Source organism: Atractosteus spatula, chromosome 7 (assembly GCF_055471065.1).
Source record: "Atractosteus spatula isolate fAtrSpa1 chromosome 7, fAtrSpa1.hap1, whole genome shotgun sequence".
Taxonomy (NCBI): domain Eukaryota; kingdom Metazoa; phylum Chordata; class Actinopteri; order Semionotiformes; family Lepisosteidae; genus Atractosteus; species Atractosteus spatula.
The window spans coordinates 33,197,482-33,224,855 of NC_142712.1; the positions used below are offsets into that span (position 1 = coordinate 33,197,482).

The following is a 27,374-nucleotide window of genomic DNA, read 5'->3' on the forward strand; positions in this document are numbered from 1 at the left end:
AAAAATTAAAGAGAAATGCCAGTCAAATGTTTAAAATAACACTTTACACTCAATCAATCAGAAGGGCAGTTTATTCTTGTGCTGTGAGCATCACAGGACAAAGAGGTGGGAAAAGATCTTGCAAGATTTTGTTTACCCCAGAAAAAAAATTTAAAAAGTGTTTTGGGTGGTTTAACGGTATTGAGGGCAGTACAGGTCAAACAGCAGATCGAGTCAGATTTGGAGTGTTTTCCGCTTACAGTACATGTGGCTGGTTCATTATGTTGGGCAGCTTCTCCGAGTGAGACAGTGTGAGACACACCAGTGCGGAGTCTCTTAAAAAAGCATGAGCTCATTTCCTAGTCTGAACTGAAAGGAAGCTTCACTCCGACAGAAAACAGCTGAGGAGACTCTGTTACCGAAAAGCTGAACATGAAATCTTCTATGCATATTCTCACTCTCTTCACTGGTGAGTCCAACTTCACTGTCCTTCTACATCAGCACAGATTTCCATAACTAACTGACCTCATTTCTTTCCACTGATTGAAAAAAGGGACAAGTAGAAAATAGCAACTGAGGCTTACTGATGCAACTCTTGTAGTTTCTGGATGCAACCCTCTGATCGCAGCTGCAGCCTGCTGTGGTAGCTTGTTAAATATTGTGGGTTTTTTTGATAAGCACTAAATCCAACACTAATCAGAATAGCAGCTCACAGTGTGGTGTGCAGTGCTCCTTTTAAATCGTATTAACAAAAAGGTCGAAGAAGTTTACGATTATGTTTGCAGAAATCTGGAGAACAAAGCAAATGCTGGATGATCTCAGGGACACTTAAATCTTCAGTTTAAAACTTTAAGCAACTGAATTATACATCAAAATGGTTTATATAAGTAAGGACAAATGCATACTTAATTCGTATATAAACGGAGGAAAGCAGTCTGAGAAGAACAGTCAGAGGTGTATAGTATCAAATACATGTAATTCTAGGTTTCTGAGGCTGGCATGCCTCATTGTCAGGTGTATCTAAAAAGCTGTGTACCTACTGAAATGGATTTTATTTTCACTTTTAAATGACATACATTTACAAATAGAAAAGTAAGGAGGGAACTATCTGAGTGTCACTTGCCAGAATCTTCGCAGGCTATACAGTTTGTCAATTGGCTTTAAAGTGACTTACAGTTCCTTGAAGAAGCTTCAATGCTTGCAGTCATGACACTTTAAATTAGGATTTGTTCATGTTTTGAATACATTTCATAAATATTATTTTTTTCTTTATATTAATATACTGTATATATATTTTTGCCTATATTAACTGTGATCTCATCTTACCCCTAGAGGTCTTCAGTTTGTGCATTAAGAGATGTTGCATTATTTTGTAATTTCACAAAAAGAGGCACCATAGGAAGAGTCTGAATACTTTTGCAAGGCACTGTATGCCTTCTTAAAGCAAATGATGTGGAGAACTGGCAGCTCCCACCGTAAAATATCATACTTATGATCATCATAATTACAGAACAGTAAATATGCAGACCGTGTCTACTTAAACTTTACAGATTTTCACAATCGCTACCTCCAGTCCTATCACAGTGAAATGATATTTTCAGTTCTGTTTCTCTGACACGTTTCCTTGGTAACATACTGCACCAATTTTGTTGGGTCTCTTTACACAATATTAGTGTGCTTTAAAGAGCACAACTACATTAAAAAATGAATTCTGATTTGACCTCCCCTATACACTGCGGTATCTGGTAGAATTGTCATTATAAAAATGAATGGGCATCCTTAGTTTTCTAAGTTCCCATGATTCCAAATACACTCCCATCATTTTATTATCCAGAGACCATTTTATTGGGAGGGTCAAGTTGCTGACTGTTTGGCTGAGATTCCTAGAGGTTATTCTGACAATCTGACCTTGTCTCCTGGGAGACTGTGACTCTGGTCTGCTGTTTTTTTTCTGACACTTTCTTTCTCTGAAGTTCTAGGCTGTGTGATGTCAGCAGAGAGGAGAGTGAATGGATCTGAAGAAGGAAGTGTAGAGATTCAGTGCGACTATCCAGATGGGTATCTGTACAAGGAGAAGTACTGGTGTCGGGATCCCTGTTGGAATAAGGATGTTCTCATTAAAACTGGCAAGACGGACACTGTGGTCACTGTGGGGAGATTCTCTCTCTATGACAACGTCTCATTCAGGACATTCACTGTGACCATGAGCAGACTGACCCTGCAGGACACTGGGGTGTATTACTGTGGACTGGAGCAATGGGGGACTGACAGACTCTCAAAAATACATCTGAGAGTCAGGAAAGGTAGGTCCTCCTTTGCAACCTATTACACTTTAACTATAAAAACAGAAATTAAATCATATCTAATTTTTATTCACAAATGATTTGACTAAAACATCAACCTACTAAACTAAAGCTATGGTTAAATCCAAGATCTACTGTGCTGTGACATTTTCAGTCTTAACCTAATAATAAAATAATAATATTCTTACAGTATATCAGATTGTACCATAGCACCAAAACCAAAGAAGTATAAATACATATTAAAATTGAAACAATATTTAGTAATTGCACTAGAAGAGAAAAATGACTTGCACAAAAATAATCAACAACATTGGATTAATACTTCATATTTCTTTGGTTGCAATTATTTCACCCAATCTTGTTTTACATCTTTGGATTAGATGCTGTCAGCTTCCTAGAGTTTTTGACTCCTGTTCCTTCACAAATGTTTATCAAGAGCAAAACCATTAGAGCTGGTCCTGTAGGTCCAATTCCATGTGGGGCTCAAAAGACAGGAGAGGATCAAGGGTGAATCCCAGATTCCCGACTATGGCTGACTCTTGAATGGGGAAGCCATCCACCATTACTGTGAAACTCTCCAGCTTTTCCAACTGACCTTTGCTGCCCACCAATAAAATTTCTGTTTCGTCACCATTTAGCTTCAAAGACCTTGATGACAACCAGAGCTTGATGGTTCACAGATTTAGAGATAAGTGACAGAGGTGGGAGATCAGAGGTGGGAAGAGGTTTTAACATACATCTGAGTATCATCCGTAAAACAATGAAACTGAAAACCGTGTTTGTGTATAATCTGACCCAGAGGTAGACTACAAATAAAAAGCAATGGGCCAAAGACTGAACCCTGCAGCACACCATGCCTGACTGGGGCCAAGGGGGGATTTCTGAATTTAAAAATGCTGCCTGCCAATCTAAATGAGCACGAGCAGTTAAAAACAGTGCAATTGAAGAGAGTGTCTATAAGCACTTGGGCAACACTGAAAGATTTGCTGTAGAAAAAAAACAGGACTAAGAGCACAGAGCATAAGATTACTTATAGCTCCTCAAGTCAGGCGCAACAAGCAAATCATTCAAAACCCTGACAAGAGCAGTGTTGGTGCCATGATTAGAATGAAAAACAGAGGGGAAAGGTTCAAACAGATCATTAGCTATCATTGGAACCTATTACTGACATGGTACCACATGTTCTAAAACCTTAGATAGAGATGAGTATTGGAATGATTGATACAATCATTTGAAACATTAGGAAAGGGAACAGTTAATAATGTAAGCTATTGACAAATCAAGCAATGAATCTGTTCAAAGAGTACTCTGTCATTGAAGGCTAAAGAGTATGTTGATTTTAGATCTACATGACTTCACTTAATTTGAAAAAAATCTCCTGTTTGATTGCAATATGTTGTAATTATTCCATATCTTCATATATCAGTGATTTGATAGTGATCTACATACGTGCTCGGTTGCAGCTCTCTGGAACCAGCATTTGAAACCCCTGATTTGAGCTTTTCTCATGTTGTGTTTAATGTCAATCTGCACATTTTATGTAGGTCAAGGTCAAAACTATGGACTAATGTCTACATTCTTTGATAACTGCGTGTAATTAGTTGAACAGTGCCTGCCAGAGAGCCTCATGATCTGATGCACACAGGACAGCAGTAGAGAAAGTCTTTTGAGCTCTAACTGTACTGCTTCAGCCTCCCTTTAAAACACAGCTGGACAGCTAAACTGCTTTTATCGGCTTTCTCTGGGTCTCTTCCCAAAAAAATCTTCACTAGCTCATCCTTCTCTGCTCCCTTCTATACCAGGTGCAACACATAACAGAATCTCTGCTAACATCCCCGCTAGTAGAGGTCACTAAGCCCCTGGAAGGCTTCGCTTCCTGGTTTTGAATGCCACTTTACCAATTGTCTTCCACCATATGATCATGTGACTGGACAACTGGTCATTCCCAGTTGCATTTTGGGGGAACATCAGGAAGTCAAGTACCACCTTTTCACAGCATTACATTAAAAATATCTCCTGGAGTCCTCTGATTCTGTCTCGTTGAGTCTCTCTGGTCCAGGGGTCCCAGTGCTGGCCCACATCTCCTGGGTTTTGTTCCTGCCCAGCTCTCAGTTAAGCAATTGAATCCTTCACTGATTTAATAACATGATTAATTTGAATTGGTGCCTTTTGACTATTGCATTTAAATAAAATTCCAAACTTTTTAGGAGAAAATAAAACATGGAAATGTTGCAGTAAAATCAACTTATTTAAGGTGTCTGGGCCTCCAGGACCAGGACTGGGAAACCCTGGTCTGGACTCCCACTCTGATGCCTCCGTCTGTCTCCTCAGCTCCTACAGTCCCCACAGTGACCCCCTCAGCTCCAGGGACTGTGACAGAGGAGGTCACTGCCACAGCGCTGACAGCCATCTCCAGCCAGGACACAGCCAGCAGCACCACAGGTCTGTCTTGACACATAGGGAGCAGAGGTGTGAAACTGTGTTTTGAGGTCTGTGGTTTCGTCGGTACTTCTGACCCACAACAGCACACTGCTGGTAAAGAGACAGACCATAGGTCTCTTAACATCATTTCCTGTTCATGACCTATGTATAGCCAGACTCTCCCTGACATTACAGATACAGTACCAGTCATGCAGCATCTACTAGTCTTACAAAGGATTGAACTCTAATAGATTTTTCTTAATTCTTCCTATTGCATGTTAAGTACCTTCATTACACATGTGCAGGTTCCTGAGGGTTCCCAAGTATTTTCCAGTTTTGCCACAACATGGACTACAGTAGATGTTTTATAAATATTTTATATATATCATTGAGCAGCTTGGTAGAACAGTGTTTAGAATTGCTTGGCATTTTGCGTGGGTTTCCTCCCACAGTCCAAAGACATATCGTTAGGTTAATTGGCTCATGGGGAAAACCTGGTGTGAGTCTATTCATGTCTGCGATGGACTTGGACTGGTGTCCTGTCCAGAGTGTACTCTGACTTGCACCCACTGCTTGCTGGGATAGGTTCTGGCTCCCCTGCAAGTTAGAAAGCAGTTAGAAAATTGATTGATGGATGTCTCTAAAAGAAAACCTAAGAAATTATATTAAAACCACAACCAAAATCACTGAAACAAGAGCTCTACTATCTAGCCCAAAATCTGTGCTTCCCCCTTAGACTTCTACAAATACTTGCTTACAGCACTCAGCTCAAGAGCCAGGACACCCACAGGAAGGGGCTATTTTTAAAGACGATGCCTCAATATGACCTTATACTGATAACAGATATCACTGTGTGATAGTGAATACAGTTTAGCTCAGTGGTTCTCAAACTGTGGTACGCGTACCTGCAGTGGTACGCGCCGTGCCGCCAGGTGGTACGCCAAATGACCCTGGAACTGTGTTCTGTGCGCTGAAAAATCTGGACGGGTTTTCATATTTTGTATTTTTATATTTATTTTTATTTTATACAGTAATACTTCAGTGGACACAAGAGATACTCTGTAATTCTATACCACTCTATAGGAATGCGTGCTACGGACGCAAGTGACCAATTGTATTTAAAAAAAGCTACTGGATCTCCAGCAAATAGGGAGGAAGGAGAATGTGCGTGATTTTGGAACAATGCCAACGTTGTAAACACAGGAATGCATAGAAATGCGTGCTACGAACGCTGGTAATCTTGTGAGCACAGGAAAGCGTGAAAAATAACAGAAAAATATTTAAGAACTGTTCTAAGTTAATTTGAGAAAAATACACCGAGCGTCTCTGTGTTTCTCTCCCATGCGCATGAAATAAAAACTTAAAATAAACACTGAAATAAAAACGGAAACGTGGAAAAATGCAAGCTTGCGGATTGCTAAAGCAGGTAAGCCCCACACTATTATGTGTGGAGAAAAAGCTGCTGAACAGCTCAACCTGCTGCCCCCCCTGAAAGACAAGAGTCATTCATAGAATTATTGAAATGAAAGATTATATCAAAAGTACGCTGACAGCGCGCGTTAAGATGAGCAGATGTTTTTCACTGCAATTAGATGAGTCTGTAGTCGATTTGGCCAATTTGCTCGTTTACGTTCGATACGAGTTTGAGGGTACGTCCCGTGAGGACTTTCTGTTCTGTAAGCCGCTACCAACAGGAACTACAGGAGAGCACGTATTTCAGCTTCTGAATGAATTTATCGAAGAGAATGGCATCGACTGGATAAAATGTGTCGGAGTTTGTACAGACTGTGCTAGAGCGATGACAAGCCGACACAGCGGTGTAGTTGCACGATATAGAGAGGTTGCTCCAGAAATGAATGGATGCATTGCAACATCCACCGCGAGACCTTTGCCGTCAAGAAAATGCCTGACGATTTAAAATCTGTAAGACTGTTGTGAATTGTATCAAGGCTCGAAAAATTAATTCACATCTGCTTTGCTCGACTAAACAGGCTCACCCCTCTCACTGAAATGGTGCTTTTTTATTTTTATTTGTTGTTTTTTTTTCTGTAAAACACTTTGAGAAGCCACATTTTTTATATCAAAGTTTATTATTATAATATTTATTATATGTATGTGTGAGTGTGTGTGCACAGGCGCTCATGTTGGTCATTGAGAATTTCTGGGGTTCCTATGAGATGATGACTTGTAGGTGGTACTTGGATGCTTTGGTTGGATTAGGGGTGGTACTTGTCCAAAAAGTTTGAGAACCACTGGTTTAGCTAATTTAGATGGAGTGTGACCTGTGTTTGAACACTGAAAGAACAATATCTCCTCAGTCCTGTTTTAAGAATTCCAGCACTGTTCAGCTGCACAGGAGTAGATTGGTTTCCATTTTATTGTCATTGACAAACCTGCTGTTTAACAGACTGAGGTCCGCTGCTTCTTCATTAGAAAATTGAAGAGGTGGCTTATAAAGTGCTACCATTTTCCAACAACTTCACAGACAAAAGAAGACCAAGTGTATGCCCCTAATGCCTTCATCATCATCCAGTATAAAATGGGAGGTGGCTACTGAGGTATGCATATCTTAAAAACCGAGAAAGACGTCTGGGGCAACATTTTAATTTTTCCTCATATTTCTCTAAGGTGGCAAAAATGACTCTCTCAATACGGCAGCTACAAACCACACGGACATCTCGAAGCAAGACCATAACGGTAATATTTTGGAACCACAAATTCTTTGTTTTTCTTTTGTAAGCTCTGGTAAGAACTAGAAAGCAAGCGCATTCTGGATTCCTAATCCAATTCTGAACTAAAACAGGAACAGACACACAGGACAGAAAGAAGCCTCATGAATAATAAGCACTTCAGCAGCTGTGCTGACCTCAGCTGAACTTCCTGTTGCTCGTCAGGAATAACGGTCTTATTTCCAGCCTGTATGATGTCATTTGTCCCCTGTGAACTTAAACACAAAACCCCTTCCTTCTTCTTTTTAACCCTGGGGAGAAATGGCAAAATAAGACTGAATGGCTATGTAAAACTGAGTTTAACTGAAACCTTGGATTTTGCTGCCTTAGTACCACAAGAGAGCACGAGTTCTTAAAAGAAAGTGTTACTCTCCTTTAAAAATATGTCAACCGTCATCTGAAAGCTGCTTAGCCCCAGTAAGGGTCATGACAATCTGTAGCCGATCCCCATACTGCACCCTTGTTGAGATGTCAGTCCGTTATAAGGAGCACACACACACAGGAACAACCGAGAGACACCAGTTAACCTCACCAGCACGTCTTTGGAATGTGGGAGGAGACCAGAGCACCCAGAAAAAACCCATATTAACACGATGAGAACATGCAAACTCCCTACAAAAGGCTCCCCTGTCTAGAATCGAACCCAGGACCCAAGAAGTGTGAACCAATAGCAAACTGCTATATCACTGCACCACCTAAAAATGATTCCCATATTCTTCAATGAATGGAAGGCACAGTGACCTGGAGTGAATTTTGGACATATTCAGTATCAGCAAATGCATATTCTGGTGTTTAAAAGGCCTGTTTATTTATTTTTAGATGCAAAGTCTCTGATTGGAGCAGCTCTTGGAGTAATGGCACTTTTGCTCCTGGTGGCCGTTTTCATTCTTGTGAGACAGAGACAGAAGAGAGCCACACGCTCCCTGGGTAAGTCTCCTCCAGCAGGCCCATCAGTGAAGCTCAGCAGAGCACTGCTGCCCAGGGCCGGGCTGTGCTGGACAGAGCTGCAGCAGAGCTGCTCTCTCCAGACTCAGTAGCCTGTGACTGACCCCTCCTCTGTGACTGTGAGCTGCTGCAGTGAAGCTGTCACTGGACAGACAGGACACCTGCTGGGATCGGGTGATCGGGGAACTGTGAGTCAACATGTTGATTTAAATCTAGGAGCCCCACAGGTGTAGAGGCAGAGGAGGTGCTGGGACAGGCAGGATAGGATCACAAGACAATCAGAGACATGGATTTCTGCCATTATACAGTACAGAGAATGACAACTGCTACAGCCCGCAGGTGAAAGAGATGCTTTTGGGGGAACTCCTGAGCTGTGTAAAGGGTAAAGGTGAGGGCTTGGAGAAAGGATCTCTGAAGTCCTTAATTAAAGTCTTGGGTGACAAAACTCGCCAGTAGTTCAGGTGGTTAGCTGCGTCAGCATGTGTAGGCTGCAAAGGAACAAGTAATTTTTTCAGTATTCCATGCTGAAAAAAAGAAGAAAGAAAACACAGCGTTTCGGCCGTGGAGCCTTCTTCAGGTGTGAGCTTCTTCAGTAATTCGCCAGTTGTGACTGAGAAGCTCCGTCTTGCTTATACAGCATTACTCGTAGGTGCGCTTCCTCTTCCTACCAGCAGAGGTCACTCTAACGCTCCATCTCGTCTCTGCCGGGCTTAGCTGAGCTCTGGAAAGCACATTGCCTTTGCTCACTACAGTGGAGTTCATAATCCCCACTGATATTGTTGGAGTTCTTCAAAATGCTTCCAGCAGATATTTACAGACCTCGTGCACAAAATCATTCCCTAAAAACTTTAATTATTTAATACTTTAAGAATTAAAAAAACAAATTTCACTGTACTTTGATGATAGTAAGCAAGGCTATTCTCAATTGCCTTTGATCCTATTGATGACGAGCCTCCTCTTTCTCACTAGATAAGAAACCCACTGTCAGGAATGGAGCTACAGGTACAGAGCAGGTAAGCAGAATCTTGCCTCCACCTGTCTCACACAAAGCTGGGCCCTTGTGCTCTGTAACGTGTGAGGACAGCAGCTGAGCTCCTGTTTTCTCACAGGCTGACCAGTGAAACATCACACAAAGCCAGTGACAGGAAGAGCCTTTCTTTCTCAAGCAGGAAATTACAGCAGCCGCATATTGTACCTTTCAAAGGGCCACTCAAAGGTATTAGGAAAAAGCAGTGAAATGAACAATGAAATCTAACAAAAGGGTGAAAAACGAGAATTGCAGACTTCTAGTCAGCCTGGGTTTGTCAGAAGTTCAACTAGGGAGCTGCAGCAGAGCCTGTGACTGACCCCTCCTCTGTGACTGTGAGCTGCTGCAGTGAAGCTGTCACTGGACTGACAGGACACCTGCTGGGATCGGGTGATCAGGGAACTGTGAGTCAACATGTTGATTTAAATCTAGGAGCCCCACAGGTGTAGAGGCAGAGGAGGTGCTGGGACAGACAGCACAGGAAAACAACACAAAGACATGGATTTTTACCACTATACCATACAAACAATGACAGCTGCTATAGTCTGCAGGTGAAAGAGACTTTTGAGTGAACTCCTGAGCAGCTTCAAAGGTAAAGGTGAAGGCTTGGAGAACGGATCCCTGTAGTCTTCAATTAAACCCTTGGGTGACAATTCGCCAGTTGTGACTGAGAAGTTGCGTCTTGCTTATACAGCACATATACAATTCTCGTAGGTGCGGTTCCTCTTCCTACCAGCAGAGGTCACTCCAACATCCATCTCGTCCCTGCCTGGCTTAGCCCAGCTCTGGACGGCTTATTGCCTTTACCTGTTACAGTGCAGAAACTTTGCGCTGGCTTTGCGATACACTTCCAAAATCCTAAAGCAATTTCAGTTTTAAAAACTGATTCCATTATGATTTTATGATGGTAAACAATGGTATTCTCACCTTGCTCAAGCTGACCAGCGAAACATCACACAAAGCCGGGGACAGGAAGGGCCATTCTTTTTCAAACAGGAAATTACAGCAGCCGCATACTGTACCACTCACAGGGACTAGGACAAACCAAGCAAATAACCAATAAAATACAAGAATAGAATTGCAGAGCTCTGATCAGCCTGGGTTTGTCAGAAGTTCAAGTAGGGAGCTGCGTCAGCATGCAGAGGCTGCAAAGGAACAGGTGAAGGTTTATGCCATGCAGAAAAGAAACACAATGTTTTGGCCGGACACCAATGTGGACTCCTGAAGAAGACGCCACAGCCGAAACATTTTCTTTTCTTTTGAGCGTGGAATAACCCTTTACCTGTTCCTGGATTTAGCAGTATGTGTTCATGAAAAAAAAAGCAGGAACAGCTGCAGGCCTCCTTGCTGGCGACAGAGCATCGCACACAAAACAAGCAGCAGAGGCCCAACAGCTGCAGCCCGTGGGTCCGCTCGCTCTCTGGAAACCAACAGTGTGCCCCTCTGACGCAGAGTGAAGACGTGGCCCCGGGGGTGTATGAAGAGATCGACGCAGGAGGCGCCAGGCCCCTGTCCTCAGTGTACTACAGCGTGTCGTACCATCAGGAGGAGGACAGCCAGGGACTCTACTCCCTCGCACAGCTGCCTGGGGACACACCCGAGGACAGTGAGGTTTACTCCTTCATCACAGCCCACTGAGCTGGGCCTGCACTGTGGACACACACTCCTACAGGTGAGGACTCTCTGTCCCGGGTCCCCTAGGTGTCTTCTCTATGCAGGCATGTGGGTTTTCTCCGGGTGTCTCCCTCCAGGAATACAAACACAACACTGTCTGTGTAAGCTGGTTACGTGACATGTCTAGATTATCTCCTGTATGTGTGTGTGAGCCCTGTGAAGGACTGGTGTCTCCTCCAGAGTGTACCCTGCCTGGGCTCGACCCTGGCTCACAGCAACCTGGTAAAAGACGAAGCAGTTATTGAAAATGAACAGATATTGATTTGCACATAAAATACTGGCGAGGCATGTATATAATGTAGTATAAAACTGGGATGTAGAGAAAAGCGTCCTTCCCATTAGAAGCAGCAGTTTTACTTGTAAAGTCTGTCGTGTCTAGAGAATTGCACTGAACTCTCCCTCTGCCACCACAGGTGGAAGACCTCAGTCTGGTCAATGACCACTAGAGGGCGACAGCGCTCCACTGAGATCAGTGACTGACGGCCGGCGCTGCCCCGGGTCTCCAGTGACCACATGAGCAGAGTCCAGCCGGTGGCACAGTTTCGCACTCGGCAGCTCGAATCACCAGCCAGTCCACCTGATACCATCCCGCACACATTTCGAAAGAAAGGCTCTTAAACACCACGGACATGCGGATCAGGTGCCACGCATGGAAACGAATTGAAGGAGTGAATGAAATGTGCTTACGAGAAACAAAACCTATACCTACAATACCGGAGTATTTTTGCTAAGGCATCTTTAAACATTGCTGATCGGTTTTGAAAACTAAAGTCACCACATTCTCAGATGAAAGGGTTTACCAAGTTACCTGAAGTCAAAAATCTAACCACACAGCTGAAAAGGAAACTGCTAACGTATCTACTTTCGGCAGGTTGAAAATCGACGCGCTCGGCAAAGCCACAATCCTTGCAGCGAACTGTGGAACTCGTTGCAATTCTTTTTACAGCAATGAAGAGTGAAGAAAAAGGTTACTCAAGTGTGGCTTCGGTGCGTTATTTAATAACCAACCATCATCAAAGGAGGATCAGACTAGGTAAAAGCATTCGACTCTTGTATACTTGTAAATTCACTTTTTGTGTGGTTCGCCCATTGGTTTCAGTGATTGTCAGGGTTAAGTATGTAAAGAAAAGTTAAGTGTAGGCGAAACAAGTGAGTAATGATATGATAATACAATGATCCTCATTTCTGGATCTGGAAATTTATTTTGGACCTGCAAATTTTCCAACTCTTTAACCATTGAGGATTTTAATGTTCCTATAAACCCGGGTTTCTAAATTCCCGTCCATGAAAACCACGGACATCCATCCATGAACCTGGATTTCATTGTCTATTTTAATTGAAAGCACCTCTTCACTTGGGAGGAGGGTTAATAAACGGATCCAATTACGCCTCAACAGGACGGCTGAAAAAAATTGGTCTGTCTTCAGCTGTCCCCACCACATTTTCCAGTGTGCTCGCGTGTGGGATGACAGTGTGGTTTGGCAGCAGCTCGTTGTCTGACCGGAAGGTGTTACAGGGGGTGATCAGATCAGCCCAGTCCATCACTGCAGTACAGCTCCCCTCTATTTCAGACATTTTTACAACTCGCTGCCTCACGAAGGCTGGAAGTATCGCTAAGGATACCAGTCATCCTGGTTTCCCTTTGGTAAACGTTACACGAGCATAAAGGCATGAACGTCCAGATTCAGAGACAGTTTCTCCCCACAAGCAGATTACTGAACCCCTACCACTGACTCACAGTGATGTTGTTTTTTTAAGTTGTATGTTATTTACCTTGTTGTTGTTGCTGCTGTTCTGTGTTTGTTTTTTTTCCTGTAATGTCTTTGTATTGGAGCATACCTGCAAATTAGCGGTTCATTCCACTTGTGCATATGACAATAAACTGAACGGAACTGAGAAATTCCTGTGCTAATTCCGTCCCCGCTTGGCTCCTTCTGGATGGGTTAGCCTCCTACTCACTGATCATCAGAGTCCTGCTTCTCTCTGCAGCAGGCCCTAACTGAGGCCGTTTACAGGACTTCAGACACCTCGGCGTCGTCTTCTTGCCCTTCTCCCTCAACAGACTCTGCTTCCCTACTCTTTCTGCACGAAGTTTCTCAGGGATTTCTTCCTGTGCGCTTATTACCTTCCCATTGTGTACAGCGGACTGCCCATTTCATGGTTACTGGCGCCCTCGTGTGGGTGGAATCAAGCATGACAGCTATCCTGAAATGCCGGAACCTCCCCGATCTGTTTAACCTAACACATCGTGTAAAGAGAAAAGAAAAATATTGAAATGTTGAGTCATCTAGAAAACTGGTATAAAATCTTAGTCATTTAACAATTTCAGTTTATATATAGTGCAGCAGTATGATTTATTTTCTATCATCCGTTGCCAGTACATATTGTAACGCAACAGGGTTCAGGTGGGCGCCCTTGCCGCATTAGGTCGGCCCTGCACCGTCGGGGGCTCGAACCCGGGACTCCCGCGTCACTCAACAGGTGAGCCCGGTGAGCTAAAGAGAGATCTCTCTCCGCAGCCCAGTAGCTGTAGTCCTGCTATCACAGGGAAGGGCGGTGACGCGGCTCTTACACAGTACCGGTCGGCCGTAAGCGTTACAGTATTTTACAGAATTAGAGGCTTGAAATCTGATGCTCTTTCTTTCTCAGTCTGGATACTTCTGGCGGAGAGTTCTCTGTTCTTCACAAAATTGTTTTATTTTTTGTTGCTGGAGTAGTCTTGAGCTCATTGCAGCTGTCTAAGGATACAGCTATTACTGAAAATGAACGGATGGACTGCAAAACTTTCAGCTCTGGACAATACGCATCAATGTCTCAAGGAAGAGACGGAAATGACATGTTGCATGGAGAACTGGAAAATTCATTCCTTCACTCTTTTTTATTAACATTTCTCCTTCACAAACTTGGGAATCAGGCTGATAAGCGCCAATCGCTTTCCTCGCCCTCTGCCCTAGGCTTTTGGATAGATTATACGATGTTGTAAATCATCGTATACCCCGAAGAAGGCATCTGAGAAACACCAGACCTTACTAAACGCTTTGCTTCTAAAATAAAATCGCATGCTCTTGTGATTTAAACTTTAGTAGTATTGCAGGACCAATTATAAATGTAGGCACAGGCGTATAAAAGATACAACCCCAATGTCCTTCTTTTCTAAAGCAATCGATCATATCATAACAATATAATTATTAATAAATGCAATTATAGTTAAACGTGGCATGTTATTCTTCCTTCAGAGTTCCCGAAGATTTTTTTTGTTTGTTTAAGAGCAATATTGGCTTCTGTGGTTTTAATGATAGCTGTGCACATTTTCAAGACATAATCTGATAAAAACAACTCGTGTTACGAGACATAAATTAATGCCCTGGAAACCTAATGTACGACGTAGCTCATCTTGAGTTCGAAGAGTGACGTGCGCGGAACTAAGCATGGCGAGGTACAGATTGCATCTGCTCGTTTCTCTCATCTCAATGAGTCAACTCGATCGAGGATCAATTTATAAAAAGCTGCCGCGTCATTTCCTATCACAAAGCAAGACTGTGCCTAAGACGGGACACGTCTCAGTGGAAATGTACATTCCCAAGTGCAGCGGAAAATGAGAGCTGCGCTTCCCACAGTCTGTCTCCTGGCAGGTGAGGAAGTTTGTTTCTTTAGTTTCATTTTTTAACGTTTACTTGTCTGCGATGTTTTCACCTTCCTCTCCGCAAGAACTCAAAGTAAATGGTATAAGTGTCTACCGCCGAGGCACCAAAACACTTTCTTAATGTGAGCATCGGTAAGGTCAAGGTCAGTATGAGCTGGAGCGCTCACCTGGTTAAATTCCAGTCTTGCTTCAGTTGGTGAAGGAGTGTCTTACTCTTCCGCCTGATCTGCTGGGTAGTGGGGCTGCTGGCGCTGAATGTCTGCTGTGTGTCACCCAGTTAGGCGCTGCTCTTCGACAAGTATGCGATAAATCCTTGCTTTGAACGCTGAGATCACGCTCAAAATATATTTTTTTCTGGTTTGAATCCACAAGCAATAGTGTACAAAGAGGCTCGATACCATTCTGTCGTGAAAAAGTCTCCTTCTAAAATGGTTTTACAGACCTCACTCAGATCGTAATAACCTTGATCAATTAAGGTAAACCGTCTTCATAATAAAGTAATTTAGATCTGGGATTAAAAACCAGAAGACTCAACTCTCCTGCAGATAATTTACGGATTCTTTCGCCTTAAAACATTAAGATGTTCAAAAGCAGGATGAGTTTCAAAGCCATTTCCTCATTTCATGTCAAATGAATTCTCCTAAAGCAATTAGTATAATGTCTGAAATTAGCATTCATATTGAAATGTGCTTCCTTTTTCCAAACTAAGTTATCACTTCAAATGTGCACATATTTCTGTATATCTTGAGCACTTGAATCATCAGCACCCTTCGTCCTCTCTGCCTTGAATGGCTGTCAAAGGACAAGGGAATATTTAGATACTTGATACTATTTAGATACATTTAGAAAAATGAGAGATTAAATGTATATATACTTCCATCCATTTCTTATATACTGTGCATTCTTATTTCCATATAGAGGGCTGTATGTTGATGCAGTGGTTAGTGTTGCTGCCGCATTCCGCTGGAGCCCTGGGTTCAATTCCTGACCTAGCATGCTATCTGTGTGGAGTTTCTGTTCACCCTGTGTTTGTGTGGGTTTCCTGCAGGTTCTCCGGTGTCCTCCCATAGTCCAAAGACTAGAGGCAAAAAATAATTGGCTTTTCCCAGTTTTTCCCAGAAGCCAATCAACTTTTGCCTCTAAAAAATGCCCCACTGAACCACAATACAGAAAAGTGGAGAAATATAGCAGGAACAAATATGACAAACACCTTTCACAGTGTAATACATATACAGTTTATGACATGTCAAAAGGGATCACATCTCTTTGGAGTATGATGACAGTATTGCAGTAGCTGATTACCTGTAATGTGATATTGTTAAAGTAACAATCTACAGCTTTTCCTTTGTAGGTTGCTGTCCTCCTTGTCCTTTTGAGTCTGCACTATGTGACTGACAATTTCTTGCAGTCTTGGGCCCTGGACTGCTGCTGTCTTTTCCTGACACTTTCTTTCTCTGAAGTTCTAGGCTGTGTGACGTCAGCAGAGAGGAGAGTGAGTGGATCTGAAGGAGGAAGTGTAGAGATTCAGTGCGACTATCCAGATGGGTATCTGTACAAGGAGAAGTACTGGTGTCGGCATCCCTGTTGGAATAAGGATGTTCTCATTAAAACTGGCAAGACGGACACTGTGGTCTCTGTGGGGAGATTCTCTCTCTATGACAACACTTCAGTCAGGACCTTCACTGTGGCCATGAGCAGACTGACCCTGCAGGACACTGGGGTGTATTACTGTGGACTGGAGCAATGGGGACCTGATAAATACATAGAAATACTTCTGAGGGTCACAGAACGTACACAAGGTAAAAACCAATGTAAGATTTTACTTTGCATTTTAATTACCAGTTTGTGATTTGATGCTTGGATTGAAGGAAAAGCCGTATGAGGAATTTGAATAAACTGACACACTGCTGTTTGTGATTATGGCTCCTCATGCAGTAGAAATTCTCATGCCATATAAGAAATTCTACATGTCATATCAGTTAATGCAGTGTGTTAAAAACTTGATTGTAAGTTTTATTAGCTTTCTGATACTCAGTTCTGCATAGTTAAACATGATGAAAATAAGACTCTCAGCATATTCAATCACAATGTCTTGCGGAACAAGTCAGATGATATCACTGCCTCATGGTTTCTGCAGGCAGTCCTTTCTTTTCAAAGACACCTAATTAGATGTTTGGATCCATTCTAAAGTAGGACTTTGATTCAGCCAGAAACAATAAGAATGATTTCAACAGTTTAGAGAAGCTACTGTAGTTGTTACACACTTCAGCAGTGAAACAGATGCTCTTGTTGAGATGTAGATCAGTATAAATTTACTTCCTTTCATGTTTCAGAAAGCAGACAGTCTGCCTACTGTGTGGCTCTGTGGTAGTGAAGAGTCTTTATGTACGCTACCAGGGACAGTCATTGTGTGGGATTTCAACTCTGTGTTGAGGTTTAAATACATTCACTCCAGTGTGTGCTTCTACCTAACATGACACTCATGGTATCTCAGGAGGCTCTTCAGGCTGTGTCTGAGCTGTAACAGCACTCAGACGTTCCTGTGGTTTAGAGCTCAGGGAAAGGGAGCATGCTGGTCTCTCAGGAAGGCCTGTCATCATAAACTTGATTCAAAACTACACTGAATTGTTCTGTGACTTGCATCCCGGATCAGACCTCAATACTGATGTGTCTTTGTCTGTCCAGCAATGACAGTGTCCATCTTGTCCACCTCCATGCCTGTGACTGTACTGATGGACATTACTGAGAAAGCAGCCATGGACAGTTCCACCCAGTTGGCCGGAGGTGAGTGGAAAGAGGTGTCTGTGAGGATCTGCAGAAGAGAGGGGGGTTTGTCAGAGGTACAGGGCCAGAGTTCCTTCTCTGTGTTGTGCGTGTATTGTGCACCAGCCCAAGATACGCTGTGGGGCTTTACTCTCATAAAACTGCTGTTGATCTTACTGTCTGGATCCAGTCCAGTAGAGAAGATAAAGTCTAGATTCAGCCTCAGAAATGAAAGAGAGAGAATCCAGATTTAAGACTTTACTGACAGAGGGCAGAAAAACAAACAGTCTGAGAAGCACAATACTTCAGCTGCAGGGAAGTATCAGCCAGAGCACAAAGGAATAAAAAGAACAGAAAGTTTCTGTCATTTTTAAAACTGTTTTATCAGCCACAAGGCAGCAAGCAGACACTGCTTCTAAATACATTACTGACAGTTCATCAAAGTCCATCTCAATGTGTCTTCTGCTTCCTGTACACATTTATGTATAGAAGACACAGAAAAATTTGACAGCTGTTTCCTTAACAGCTCTCACAAATTGCAGCTTGCAAACTGCAATTTCATTCCCTTTAGGAAACCTTAAACTCTCCAGACGTCTTCACTAAAGAATAGGTTTACACACTCCGTTGGGCCCCTGGGCAAGGCCCTTAACCCCAACTGCTCCAGGGGTGCCCTATAAATGACTGACCCTGCGCTCTGACCCCAAGCTTCTCTCCCTGTCTGTGTGTCTCATGGAGAGCAAGTTGGGGTATGTGAAAAGACAAATTCCTAAGGCATGAAATTGTATATGGCCAATAAAGTGATCTTATCTCATCTTATTTTACCTAATGATTAGAATCTGGAAATGGAGACAAAAACTATTTCATCCTTGCTGGAAAGAAATAACGATTTTGGTTGTTTTTTTTCTCTGCCATCGTGAGTGATTAATGCTGTTTTTGCCCCCTTGTGAAAAACACAATTATACCCCATAAAATGGAGAGACACTTATGGGAAATCATGTGTATTTTGGTGTTTTCAGTCTTGTGAGACTAAAATCTAAGAACGGTATATTCAGTGCATGCTGTGCCATCAGCAGTTCATCGGTTTTATTTCTGACATTGTCAAACTCTTCATCCTGTATTGCAGGCTCAAATGCCACATCACTTGTACCGGAGGTCCAGATCAGCCAGGACAGCAAAGGTACAGGACCACACCTGTCACACTGTGACCTGGGTTTATCTGCTCAGTCCTCTGATCTACCTGGGAGTCATCGCTGCACTGAGGACCTGGAGTCGGTGCTCAAAAGCCATGCATCACTCATTTAACCCTTAACCTAGTTACAAATATCCATCCATCTTCTAACCGGTTCAAGGTCTCAGGGGGCCCAGAGCCTATCCTGGTGCACTAGTCCATGGCAGGGCACACGCAGACACAAACAAGCACACATTCCCATAAGGGCCAGTTCTCCCAGAAGCCAATTAACCTCCCAGTATGTCTTTGGACTGTGGGAGGAAACCAGAGCACCCAGAGGAAACCCATATGAACTTGGGGAGAACATACAAACCTCACACAGACAGCACCCCAGGCATTGAACCCAGGGTGCCACCACAGTGCCAACATGCTGCTACCTACCATTAAATATCAAAGAGCTAATATGGTGTGAAAATGAAGAACAGGAAAACAAATGATTTCTGATTTTGGAACATTTTTGAACTGCATTTACATTGCTGTGATTTCTGTATTAATTAAAAAAAAACAACTGATATATCTATAGTGAATAAATCAATTGAATAAAGAAAGAACTACTCATACTCATCAATAGCAGGCTGGGTCACCATAACTTATAAGGATCCTTCACTTTTACTTAGAGCTAGAAGACTTACTCATGTAGTTTAATAAAGATCTTTTGTAAAACAGAAGCTGAAGGAAGACAGTGCCACTTACAACAAACACCCATAACCACATCCTGGTTACAGAGTATTCAGTTGTTTTCAAGGGTCCCTCTGACAGTGTAAATAAAGCTTGCATATAACACTCATAGGTGTACCTGGATATTAGTATTAGTAAAGGTCATACATCCACTTTACCCATCGTGTGCTCACCCTAAGGCTAGGATTGGCACACAATGGAAACAGTGCAATTAAACACAAAAACAATAACCACAAAAAACACTCCCTTTAGTAACTGATCTAAACTGCAACAAGATGCTTACAGAAGATGTTCTCAGATCCTCTCACTCAAGTGTGTGACACTTCTGTGGCAAATCTGACACCTTGAGACAGACATACAGTAATAGCAAAAGCATAATAAGATCACTTTATTGGCCATATACAATTTCATGCCTTAGGAATTTGTCTTTTCACATACCCCAACTTGCTCTCCATGAGACACACGGACAGGGAGAGAAGCTTGGGGTCAGAGCACAGGGTCAGCCATTTATATGGTACTCCTGGAGCAGTTGGGGTTAAGGGCCTTTCTCAGGCGTCCAACAGAGTAGGATTCCTCTGCTGGCCACAGGATTTGAACTGGCAACCTTCCAGCCACAGGTGCAGATCCTTAGCCACAGTGCCACTGCTCCGCCCCATGAATAGTTATTCATGTACTCTTTAAAGTGCAATATTTGAATGCAAGGTTTAGAAATTGACTCAATGCCTCAATTTAAAGAAAGTCTTTTTTCTCTACTCATACAATTCTTTGTGTTAAGACAAATCCTCCTGCTCTCAGTCTCAACAATTCCTTAGGTCTGTGTTTCCTATTAGATCTATTGGGATGCCCCTGCAAATACTTTTAAATATGTTGTCTTGTGATCTCTGCTATCCATTACTAAAGAGATTCAGTTCCTCTAATCTGGGCTGTTGAAATGCTGCTCAGCAGCACAATAATTGAAATATATTTGAATGTTACGGAAGGCTTCTGGCTCAGTGTCGCAGCCAGTAGCAGCTCTCACAGTGAATGATTTCAGTCCTGTTGTCCAGGTGTGGCTTAAGCTATAGACGGGCCAGGATTCTCCAAACAAAAGCACACAATTTCAAAATAGTTACGGATAGAGTTGCAAAAATAGAGAATATCAGAAAAAGGCCAAGTGGGTTAGTCAATAAGTCAATTAAATAACCATGTAAAGATACTGTATGTCATGAGTATGCCCAAGTGGTTGGTATAATTGGAGGCACCTGAGTTCTTTGTTCTCTGGCACAGCTTTGGTGAAAAGAGGACTAATTAAGGCACGCTGGGTTAAACAAATATTTTTTAATAATGACAATGCACACACTAAACAACACATAACAAACATAAACATACAACATACGAGCTACACAATGTACAAACCTACAGACAGAGCATCTCAGAGGTCTATGTCCTGAACACACCTAGGAAAGCCCTAGACTGCTCCCGAGTGTTCAAATGCTCCATTACACCTGCGAAGGCCAAATTAATGTAAAGCTGCCTTCTAAACCAACAGAAAAACCTACTGTTAAATTTCTCTATAAATCAAGATGCAGAGAGGAGAGGCTATTTTTAACCAAGAGATTGTATAAACAGGAACCCGAGTTTAATAAAAACATAAGAATGGCAAGCTCTCTTAACGAGGTTCAAATACTGTATATAACTCCTTTCTGGTCTTTCTAGATGAACTTGACAAGGACCTCTTACCTGGCACACGTTTTATTTTCTGTGTCCTCCCATCTCCTCTGTGCATTTCTGTCTGTTTTTCTTTTACCTGCTTTTGAGAGATTTTTTGCAGCGTCCTAGACTGTTGATGACACTCTTCATCATTTACCTGTTACGATCCCTGCCTCTCGGCAACGGAGGAGGCAGAAGTAGGCGTAGCCCCTATCCATCAGTTCACCTATCAGTTTTCCCATTCACCACCACACCCCCGTCTCATCCTACTTAAACACCTGTCCTTGCTCCCATGGGCAGAGTATGCACACAATTCTTTGTATACCACATCTACTGGCATGTCTCCCTTTAAGTGTGCTTTAGGTTATCAGCCTCCTCTTATCCCTGACTCCCATCCCAACACAGAGGTACCTTCGGTTCAGGACTACATCTCTAACCTGAAGACCTTCTGGAGGAAGGCCAAAGCCACCCTTCTTCGCACCTCCGCTCAGCAGAAGAAGGTGACTGATCGGTGCCGTCGTATCCCACCCAGACTTCGACGTGGTCAGTTTGTTTGGTTATCTACTCGTAACCTCCCTCTTAAGCAACCATCTGGCAAGCTTGCTCCCAGGTACATTGGTCCTTTTCGTGTCCTCGCCCAGATCACCCCTGTAACTTACAGACTGGCCTTGCCTCCTACCCTTCGGATCCATCCTACTTTCCATGTTTCCCTCCTTAAACCCTTTCGAAGATCCACCCTGTCTAAACCGCAACAAAAACCCCCACCGCCTCGAGTAATTGATGGACTCCCAGCTTTCACGGTCAATAAAATCCTGGATTCCCGATGGTCTCGTGGAGCCCTACAATATCTCGTCGATTGGGAAGGCTACGGTCCGGAGGAGCGCTCGTGGGTTTCGGAGAAGGATATTCTGGATCCCAACCTCATCCAAGACTTCCACCTTAACTTCCCGGATCGTCCAGTTAGGGCGTCAGGAGCCGCCCGTAGAGGGGGGGGTAATGTTACGATCCCTGCCTCTCGGCAACGGAGGAGGCAGAAGTAGGCGTAGCCCCTATCCATCAGTTCACCTATCAGTTTTCCCATTCACCACCACACCCCCGTCTCATCCTACTTAAACACCTGTCCTTCCCTACCTCGTTGCTCAGTATTGGTTTTCCCTTTCGAGCTTCCTGGTTGCGCTTCATCTACTCTGTGTTTGTCTTGGATTTCGGTTTGCGGTTTTTCCCTTCGGACTTCGGCTTTTCGGATCTAGGCTTGGATTGGTACTTTCGCCCTATTTTGGATCACTGGCTACCTCTGGATTCTCGGATTGCTTTACGGACTACGACTTCGGATCACGCTTCGGCTTCGGTACTCGTTCCCTTCGGATATCTTGCTTCCCCTGGACTCTCGGCTCGTTCCTACGATTACGGTTTGCTTTCGGATTACGACTTGGATTTGTTCGCTCCTGCAAGTGGGTTCATTCACTGGTTCGGTCCCTATTACCGAACCCCTAACATTACCTAGATCTTAATTAACTACTACCAAGGGTAAACCAAGGTAATCTTTGATCACTGATTCTCAGCAAACTTTGAAGCTCCAGAGAACTGGAAATGTTGACACAGGCCAGGTGTTACACATTGTGTCTAGATTCCTCAAGACACTGCAAATGTCACCATAGCTGTAACCATACCAAATAAACAAAAACAAATAATCCCTTTTTATATCTCTTATATATAAAATATATCTTATATAATATCTTGTTCTATTGCAGGACAGGTTGTGTTTGGAGTAAGCCTTGCAGTGGTTTTGTGTGTCTTTGTGCTGGCAGCTGTCATTCTCTGGATCAAAAGGCCAGGTAAGAGACATAACAAACCTAAAGAGCAGGAGATGGACCAGATCCTTCAGGGATACTGACCTCCATCTCATTGAATGCAAACCTGCCTTCAGCCTGACTTCTTCCCTCTTAAACATTAGGACAGAAACTGAAAAAAAAAATGTTTGAACTGTTGAGGATGGAATAATAAAACATTAGAATGTAATTTAAAAGTTTAATGAATATTTAATATTCTTTCGTGGTAGAAAATATCCTAATAATTATGAAAATAATTGAATATAAAATATTATATTTATGTATTTAATATTTACATTTTCCCCCAAAGTTAAGTTTGCTCATGCATTTGGTGTACAGAACCCGTAACCCTGAGCACTGTACAAGACAAGAAATAGTTGTTGCTCATTTGAAATATATTTGCTCTGTTTGAATCCAAACCAAGAATCAGCAACGTGAGAGAAGGAGTTCAATAGATCTGCCTTTATTGGATCTGCAGGAAGGGAGATTGTACAGTGACAAAGTCCGCCATCATATGAACAATCTCGAAAATCTGGTGCAGACACAGCTGCTTATGTACACCTTATGTGCATCACAAAGCTCTTCATTTTCCAAAAGACTGTTAATTCCAATAGATGTGTTTCCTATCCTTTATATCAGGAACCAAGTCAATTACATTCTGTACTCTGCCTCCTGATTATACTCCTTTGTTTTTCCCTTCCTGTGCATCTCATGTGCTCCTTGTTAGTAAGTCTGTCCCTTGCTTGTAAGTGTCCTGAGCTTCTGCGAGTTCAAGGTTAGGTGCTCAGTCCGTACAGCCCAAGTCTTTCAACTCTGTATATGAAGTGCATTTCTGTTCAGACAGAAGGTGTCTAGTGTTTGTGGCAGAGGTTCCCAGCACTGGTACTCACGATTCAGATGCCAGGCTTTCTGTGTCTCCTCAGTTACAAACAACTCTTCACCTGTGAGAAGGGTTCAACTGAACCAAGTCTTTACAGTCTTCAGCTGCTGAGGACTTAAAGAGCCCAGAAAGCCAGCTGGGTTCTAGAAACAGAACTGGAGAGGGGGATTCCTGGTCTGGATCATTGTAGAAGAAACAGTGTTTCTTATATTTTGTATGATTTTGAACTGTACACCTTGAGTCAATTGCAACGAACTGAAAGCAGGGTACTATCTGGAGCTCAACCTATGGTTAGCACACAGCCCTGTGCTAAACTAGGGCACTACCCGAAGACCAGTTGCAGCAAATGTGGCCTCTAAAATTAGTCCTCAGCACCATACTAATCCTTACTGATCAGATTAATTGAAATGTTTTGATCCAGAGACCCTGCAGTTTGTTCTAATTAGAACAACAGCATTTCTGAGCCCTCAGCACTGAGCTGAACTGAGCACTAAGCACAAGTTCAGCTGTTCTCCAACTTTGTTCAGCATGTTTTTTGTTGCACTTGAGCTCAAAGCTGGAGATGCTCTCCAAATAGCACCATATCAACTAATCCACAACTTAGTGTGCAGGTACATGCAAAATCCAAAAGGCCATTGAAATTAACCCCTTGTGACTAATATATCTTTCTGAATTATACAAGTACTCACTTTGATTCCTAGGAAAGAAGTTGACTTCTCTGGCTGAGAACACAAGCACAGCAAAGGTAAGCTATGTCAACTGCGGCAAAATTGTTTTGTGGTCAATAAAATATCTGTGTTTCAGTCTACAAAGACATTCGAAAGGAGTTCTGGTACAGGTCGAAGGTCCAAGTTCAAAGTTCTGTTTGGGGAAGCACCAATTTCACTTTTGTTATCCCTGGTGAAGCCAGTAGCATGGTTTACAGAAAGAATATCCATGCCCACATCTTGCAATGAAGGCTTCTCATTTTATGTCCTGACACTTCTGGAGAGTCCACAGCGCTCAAACTCAAGCTGGTCAGCTTGCAGTCAGCGCAGGACATACTGGGCATGTCTCAGGCTGCTCTCTACCTGACCCAGGTGTGTTTTTAGTGATCCTCGAGCCCCAGGTGAAGTTCCACGAGAAGCCAGCCATATTGATAACAAGCCCCCCAGTGAACATTACAACAGTGGACTCTATTGGAATCTTGGACTTTCTAGGACTTTTGCTCTTTATTGTGGTCACTTTTTAGCATCGGAAATGTGGATCGGTTATCCGCATATTTAGAGACTGTTTTGGTGCTTCCATGCAATCCCAGCAATGTGATGAGCCGATCAATCAGTAGGTTGTCAATACTTCTCGGTGCCTGGGTTGCCCAGTGGTGAAGATGTCAGCTCTAGCTGTGACCTGCACCACAGCCCTGTTGGCGAGAAGTGCTGCCCACAAACTAACTGGCAGTGGCGTCAGTCTGACAGAGACCTTAAAAAAACTCTCCACAGCGCAGGTGCAAACTGAAATCTAGAACATGAGTACTGTGGCAGGTTCTGCTGTTGACCAATATTAATATGACTTTTTTCCCCACAGAGAGTACACAGTTTCATGGATCCACCCAGCTCCTTGTTTCCAGTTTACGCCAATATAAACTGACCAGTGTACTGGGGTCCTTCCACACAGCAGCTGTTGAGGTTCATAAAGGCTGATGCAGCAAAACTATTATTCCTCTTAGAGTTTAGTGTTTAGTGAAAAACTTTTTCAGGAATCTCTTACTGCTGCCTTGAATAGACAATCACCCTAGTACAGGTTATTTCTGCTGTACTCGCCTGAGGAATGGAATTGAGATGGGCCACTCTAATAAGCAGCAAGTCCTCACAAAGCAACACAAAGCAAGACATCAAAAACTAGGTCTCTTGCGATGTCTCCAGGGATGAAGTGCTCAACACTCAGTACCTCTGTCTGCAGCCCTGAATGAGCGAAGCGATCTGGAGGGTGACACTAGCTGGAGGTCACCTATTACTGACCCAAAGATGACCAGCCAATGAGGAACCTGAAGGCTGGGGAAAGACCCGACACCTGAAGCCAGTCAATCGCAATCACATGCCAGCAGCCATATCACCCTGCAACTCACAACTGGCAGCCCACTGAAGCTCAGCAGGTGTGAGCCTGGTCAGTACCTGGATGGGAGACCTCTTGGGAAAAACTAAGGTTGCTGCTGGAAGAGGTGTTAGTGGGGCCAGCAGGGGGCGCTCATCCTGCGGTCTATGTGGGTCCTAATGCCCCAGTATAGTGACGGGGACACTATACTGTAAACAGGTGCCGTCCTTCGGATGAGACATAAAACCGAGGTCCTGGCTCTCTGTGGTCATTAAAAATCCCAGGGCGTTTCTCGAGAAGAGTAGGGGTGTAACCCCGGCGTCCTGGCCAAAATTTCCCATTGGCCCTTACCAATCATGGCCTCCTAATAATCCCTGTCTATGAATTGGCTTCATTACTCAGCTCTCCTCCCCACTAACTAGACCAGCAACTGATATTACTTAATAATAGGAGATCTATTTAAATTACAATCACTAATCACTAATAGCTGATGTGTGGTGAGTGTTCTGGCGCACTATGACTGCAGTCGCATCATCCATTGGTGGTGGTGGAGGGGAGTCCCCATTACCTGTAAAGCGCTTTGAGTGAAGTGTCCAGAAAAAAAGCGCTATATAAATGTAAGCAATTATTATTATTAATTATGTGCGATTATTGGACTTGAAAGGTAGAGCACAACCGGCTTGCTCTCTCAGTTGAACCCTGGCACTCGGACAAGATAATCAACCTCCTGACTGCGGCCACTCTGTCTGAGCTTCTTAAACGTCAGTTTAAGAACCACCAGGATGAGAGTGTGACTTGAGGATCTATTCTCTCTCTCTCTCCATGGGGTTATCAACTCTCCATGGAACAGCCTGGCCAGCGTGTTGCTTTAGATTAATTAATTGTTCATGTTAGAAGTCTCAAGAATTAATAAACTATTATTGATAAAGTTCGGCTCATGCCTATATGTCCATATTTACTAGTTTTCAAGAAGACCAGCAACTGATATTACTTAATAATAGGAGATCTATTTAAATTACAAGTGTTGCAGTTAATGTGTCTGAGCCCTATTGGTACTGTATTAATATCTTTGCAGTCTCTAAGTGAATCATCAGTCATGTGTGTCAAGGCTCATTCATTCACATTATTACTCTTGCTGCTTTGCTGTGCATGTTTGTGACAAAATGGCCTTCAACTGCTATATCCTGACTTGAGGATCTTACAAGACATTATGAGAGACCTTTTAACTGGCTTACGCACATACTGTACCCACAACATACAAAAGGTCCCACCCTCCCACTCTTTTCTCTTGGTTGTTCAGATGCCTGATCCAAAACAACAAGTAAGAAATGATTTACTCTATATGCTCTTCTCCTCTGTTTTTAAGCAATACAACTGCTTCTGCTAAAGTCTCAAAAGTAACTCGCCTTCTGCTCTACAGCTGTCCTTTTTAATTCGTTAGAAAATAGAGATCAGCTTAGAATATCCATGTGAGTCCATCACTCTCTCGCGGATTATATAAAGGTAAAGGATTTAA

General features: G+C 43.0%; 2 protein-coding genes across 2 annotated transcripts; both read left to right on the top strand.

Annotated features, from left to right (window-relative positions):
* Positions 1 to 367: 367 nt before the first annotated feature.
* On the top strand, positions 368 to 11,562 carry LOC148830812 (CMRF35-like molecule 8). The gene is made up of 8 exons (XM_088921423.1): positions 368 to 448; positions 1,953 to 2,282; positions 4,614 to 4,724; positions 7,332 to 7,400; positions 8,252 to 8,359; positions 9,347 to 9,390; positions 10,857 to 11,076; positions 11,492 to 11,562. The coding sequence occupies exons 1-7, from the start codon at positions 412 to 414 to the stop codon at positions 11,040 to 11,042; spliced, it is 885 nt and encodes a 294-aa protein (XP_088777549.1). The 5' UTR covers positions 368 to 411; the 3' UTR covers positions 11,043 to 11,076; positions 11,492 to 11,562.
* A 3,095-nt stretch (positions 11,563 to 14,657) lies between these two features.
* Positions 14,658 to 26,786, top strand: LOC148830813 (CMRF35-like molecule 5). The gene is made up of 7 exons (XM_088921687.1): positions 14,658 to 14,710; positions 16,182 to 16,520; positions 17,407 to 17,505; positions 18,608 to 18,661; positions 22,831 to 22,914; positions 24,490 to 24,533; positions 25,352 to 26,786. The coding sequence occupies exons 1-7, from the start codon at positions 14,674 to 14,676 to the stop codon at positions 25,412 to 25,414; spliced, it is 720 nt and encodes a 239-aa protein (XP_088777813.1). The 5' UTR covers positions 14,658 to 14,673; the 3' UTR covers positions 25,415 to 26,786.
* The last annotated feature ends 588 nt before the right edge of the window (positions 26,787 to 27,374 follow it).

What these genes read in the sequence shown, in the direction of transcription:
- LOC148830812 (XM_088921423.1), top strand. Translation starts at nt 412, where the DNA reads ATGAAATCTTCTATGCATATTCTCACTCTCTTCACTG. An exon ending in ACATCTGAGAGTCAGGAAAG is followed by an intron (nt 2,283 to 4,613) that starts GTAGGTCCTCCT and finishes CTGTCTCCTCAG; the next exon opens with CTCCTACAGTCCCCACAGTG. An exon ending in CACAGCCAGCAGCACCACAG is followed by an intron (nt 4,725 to 7,331) that starts GTCTGTCTTGAC and finishes TATTTCTCTAAG; the next exon opens with GTGGCAAAAATGACTCTCTC.
- LOC148830813 (XM_088921687.1), top strand. Translation starts at nt 14,674, where the DNA reads ATGAGAGCTGCGCTTCCCACAGTCTGTCTCCTGGCAG. An exon ending in CACAGTCTGTCTCCTGGCAG is followed by an intron (nt 14,711 to 16,181) that starts GTGAGGAAGTTT and finishes CTTTCTCTGAAG; the next exon opens with TTCTAGGCTGTGTGACGTCA. An exon ending in AGAACACAAGCACAGCAAAG is followed by an intron (nt 24,534 to 25,351) that starts GTAAGCTATGTC and finishes TTTTCCCCACAG; the next exon opens with AGAGTACACAGTTTCATGGA.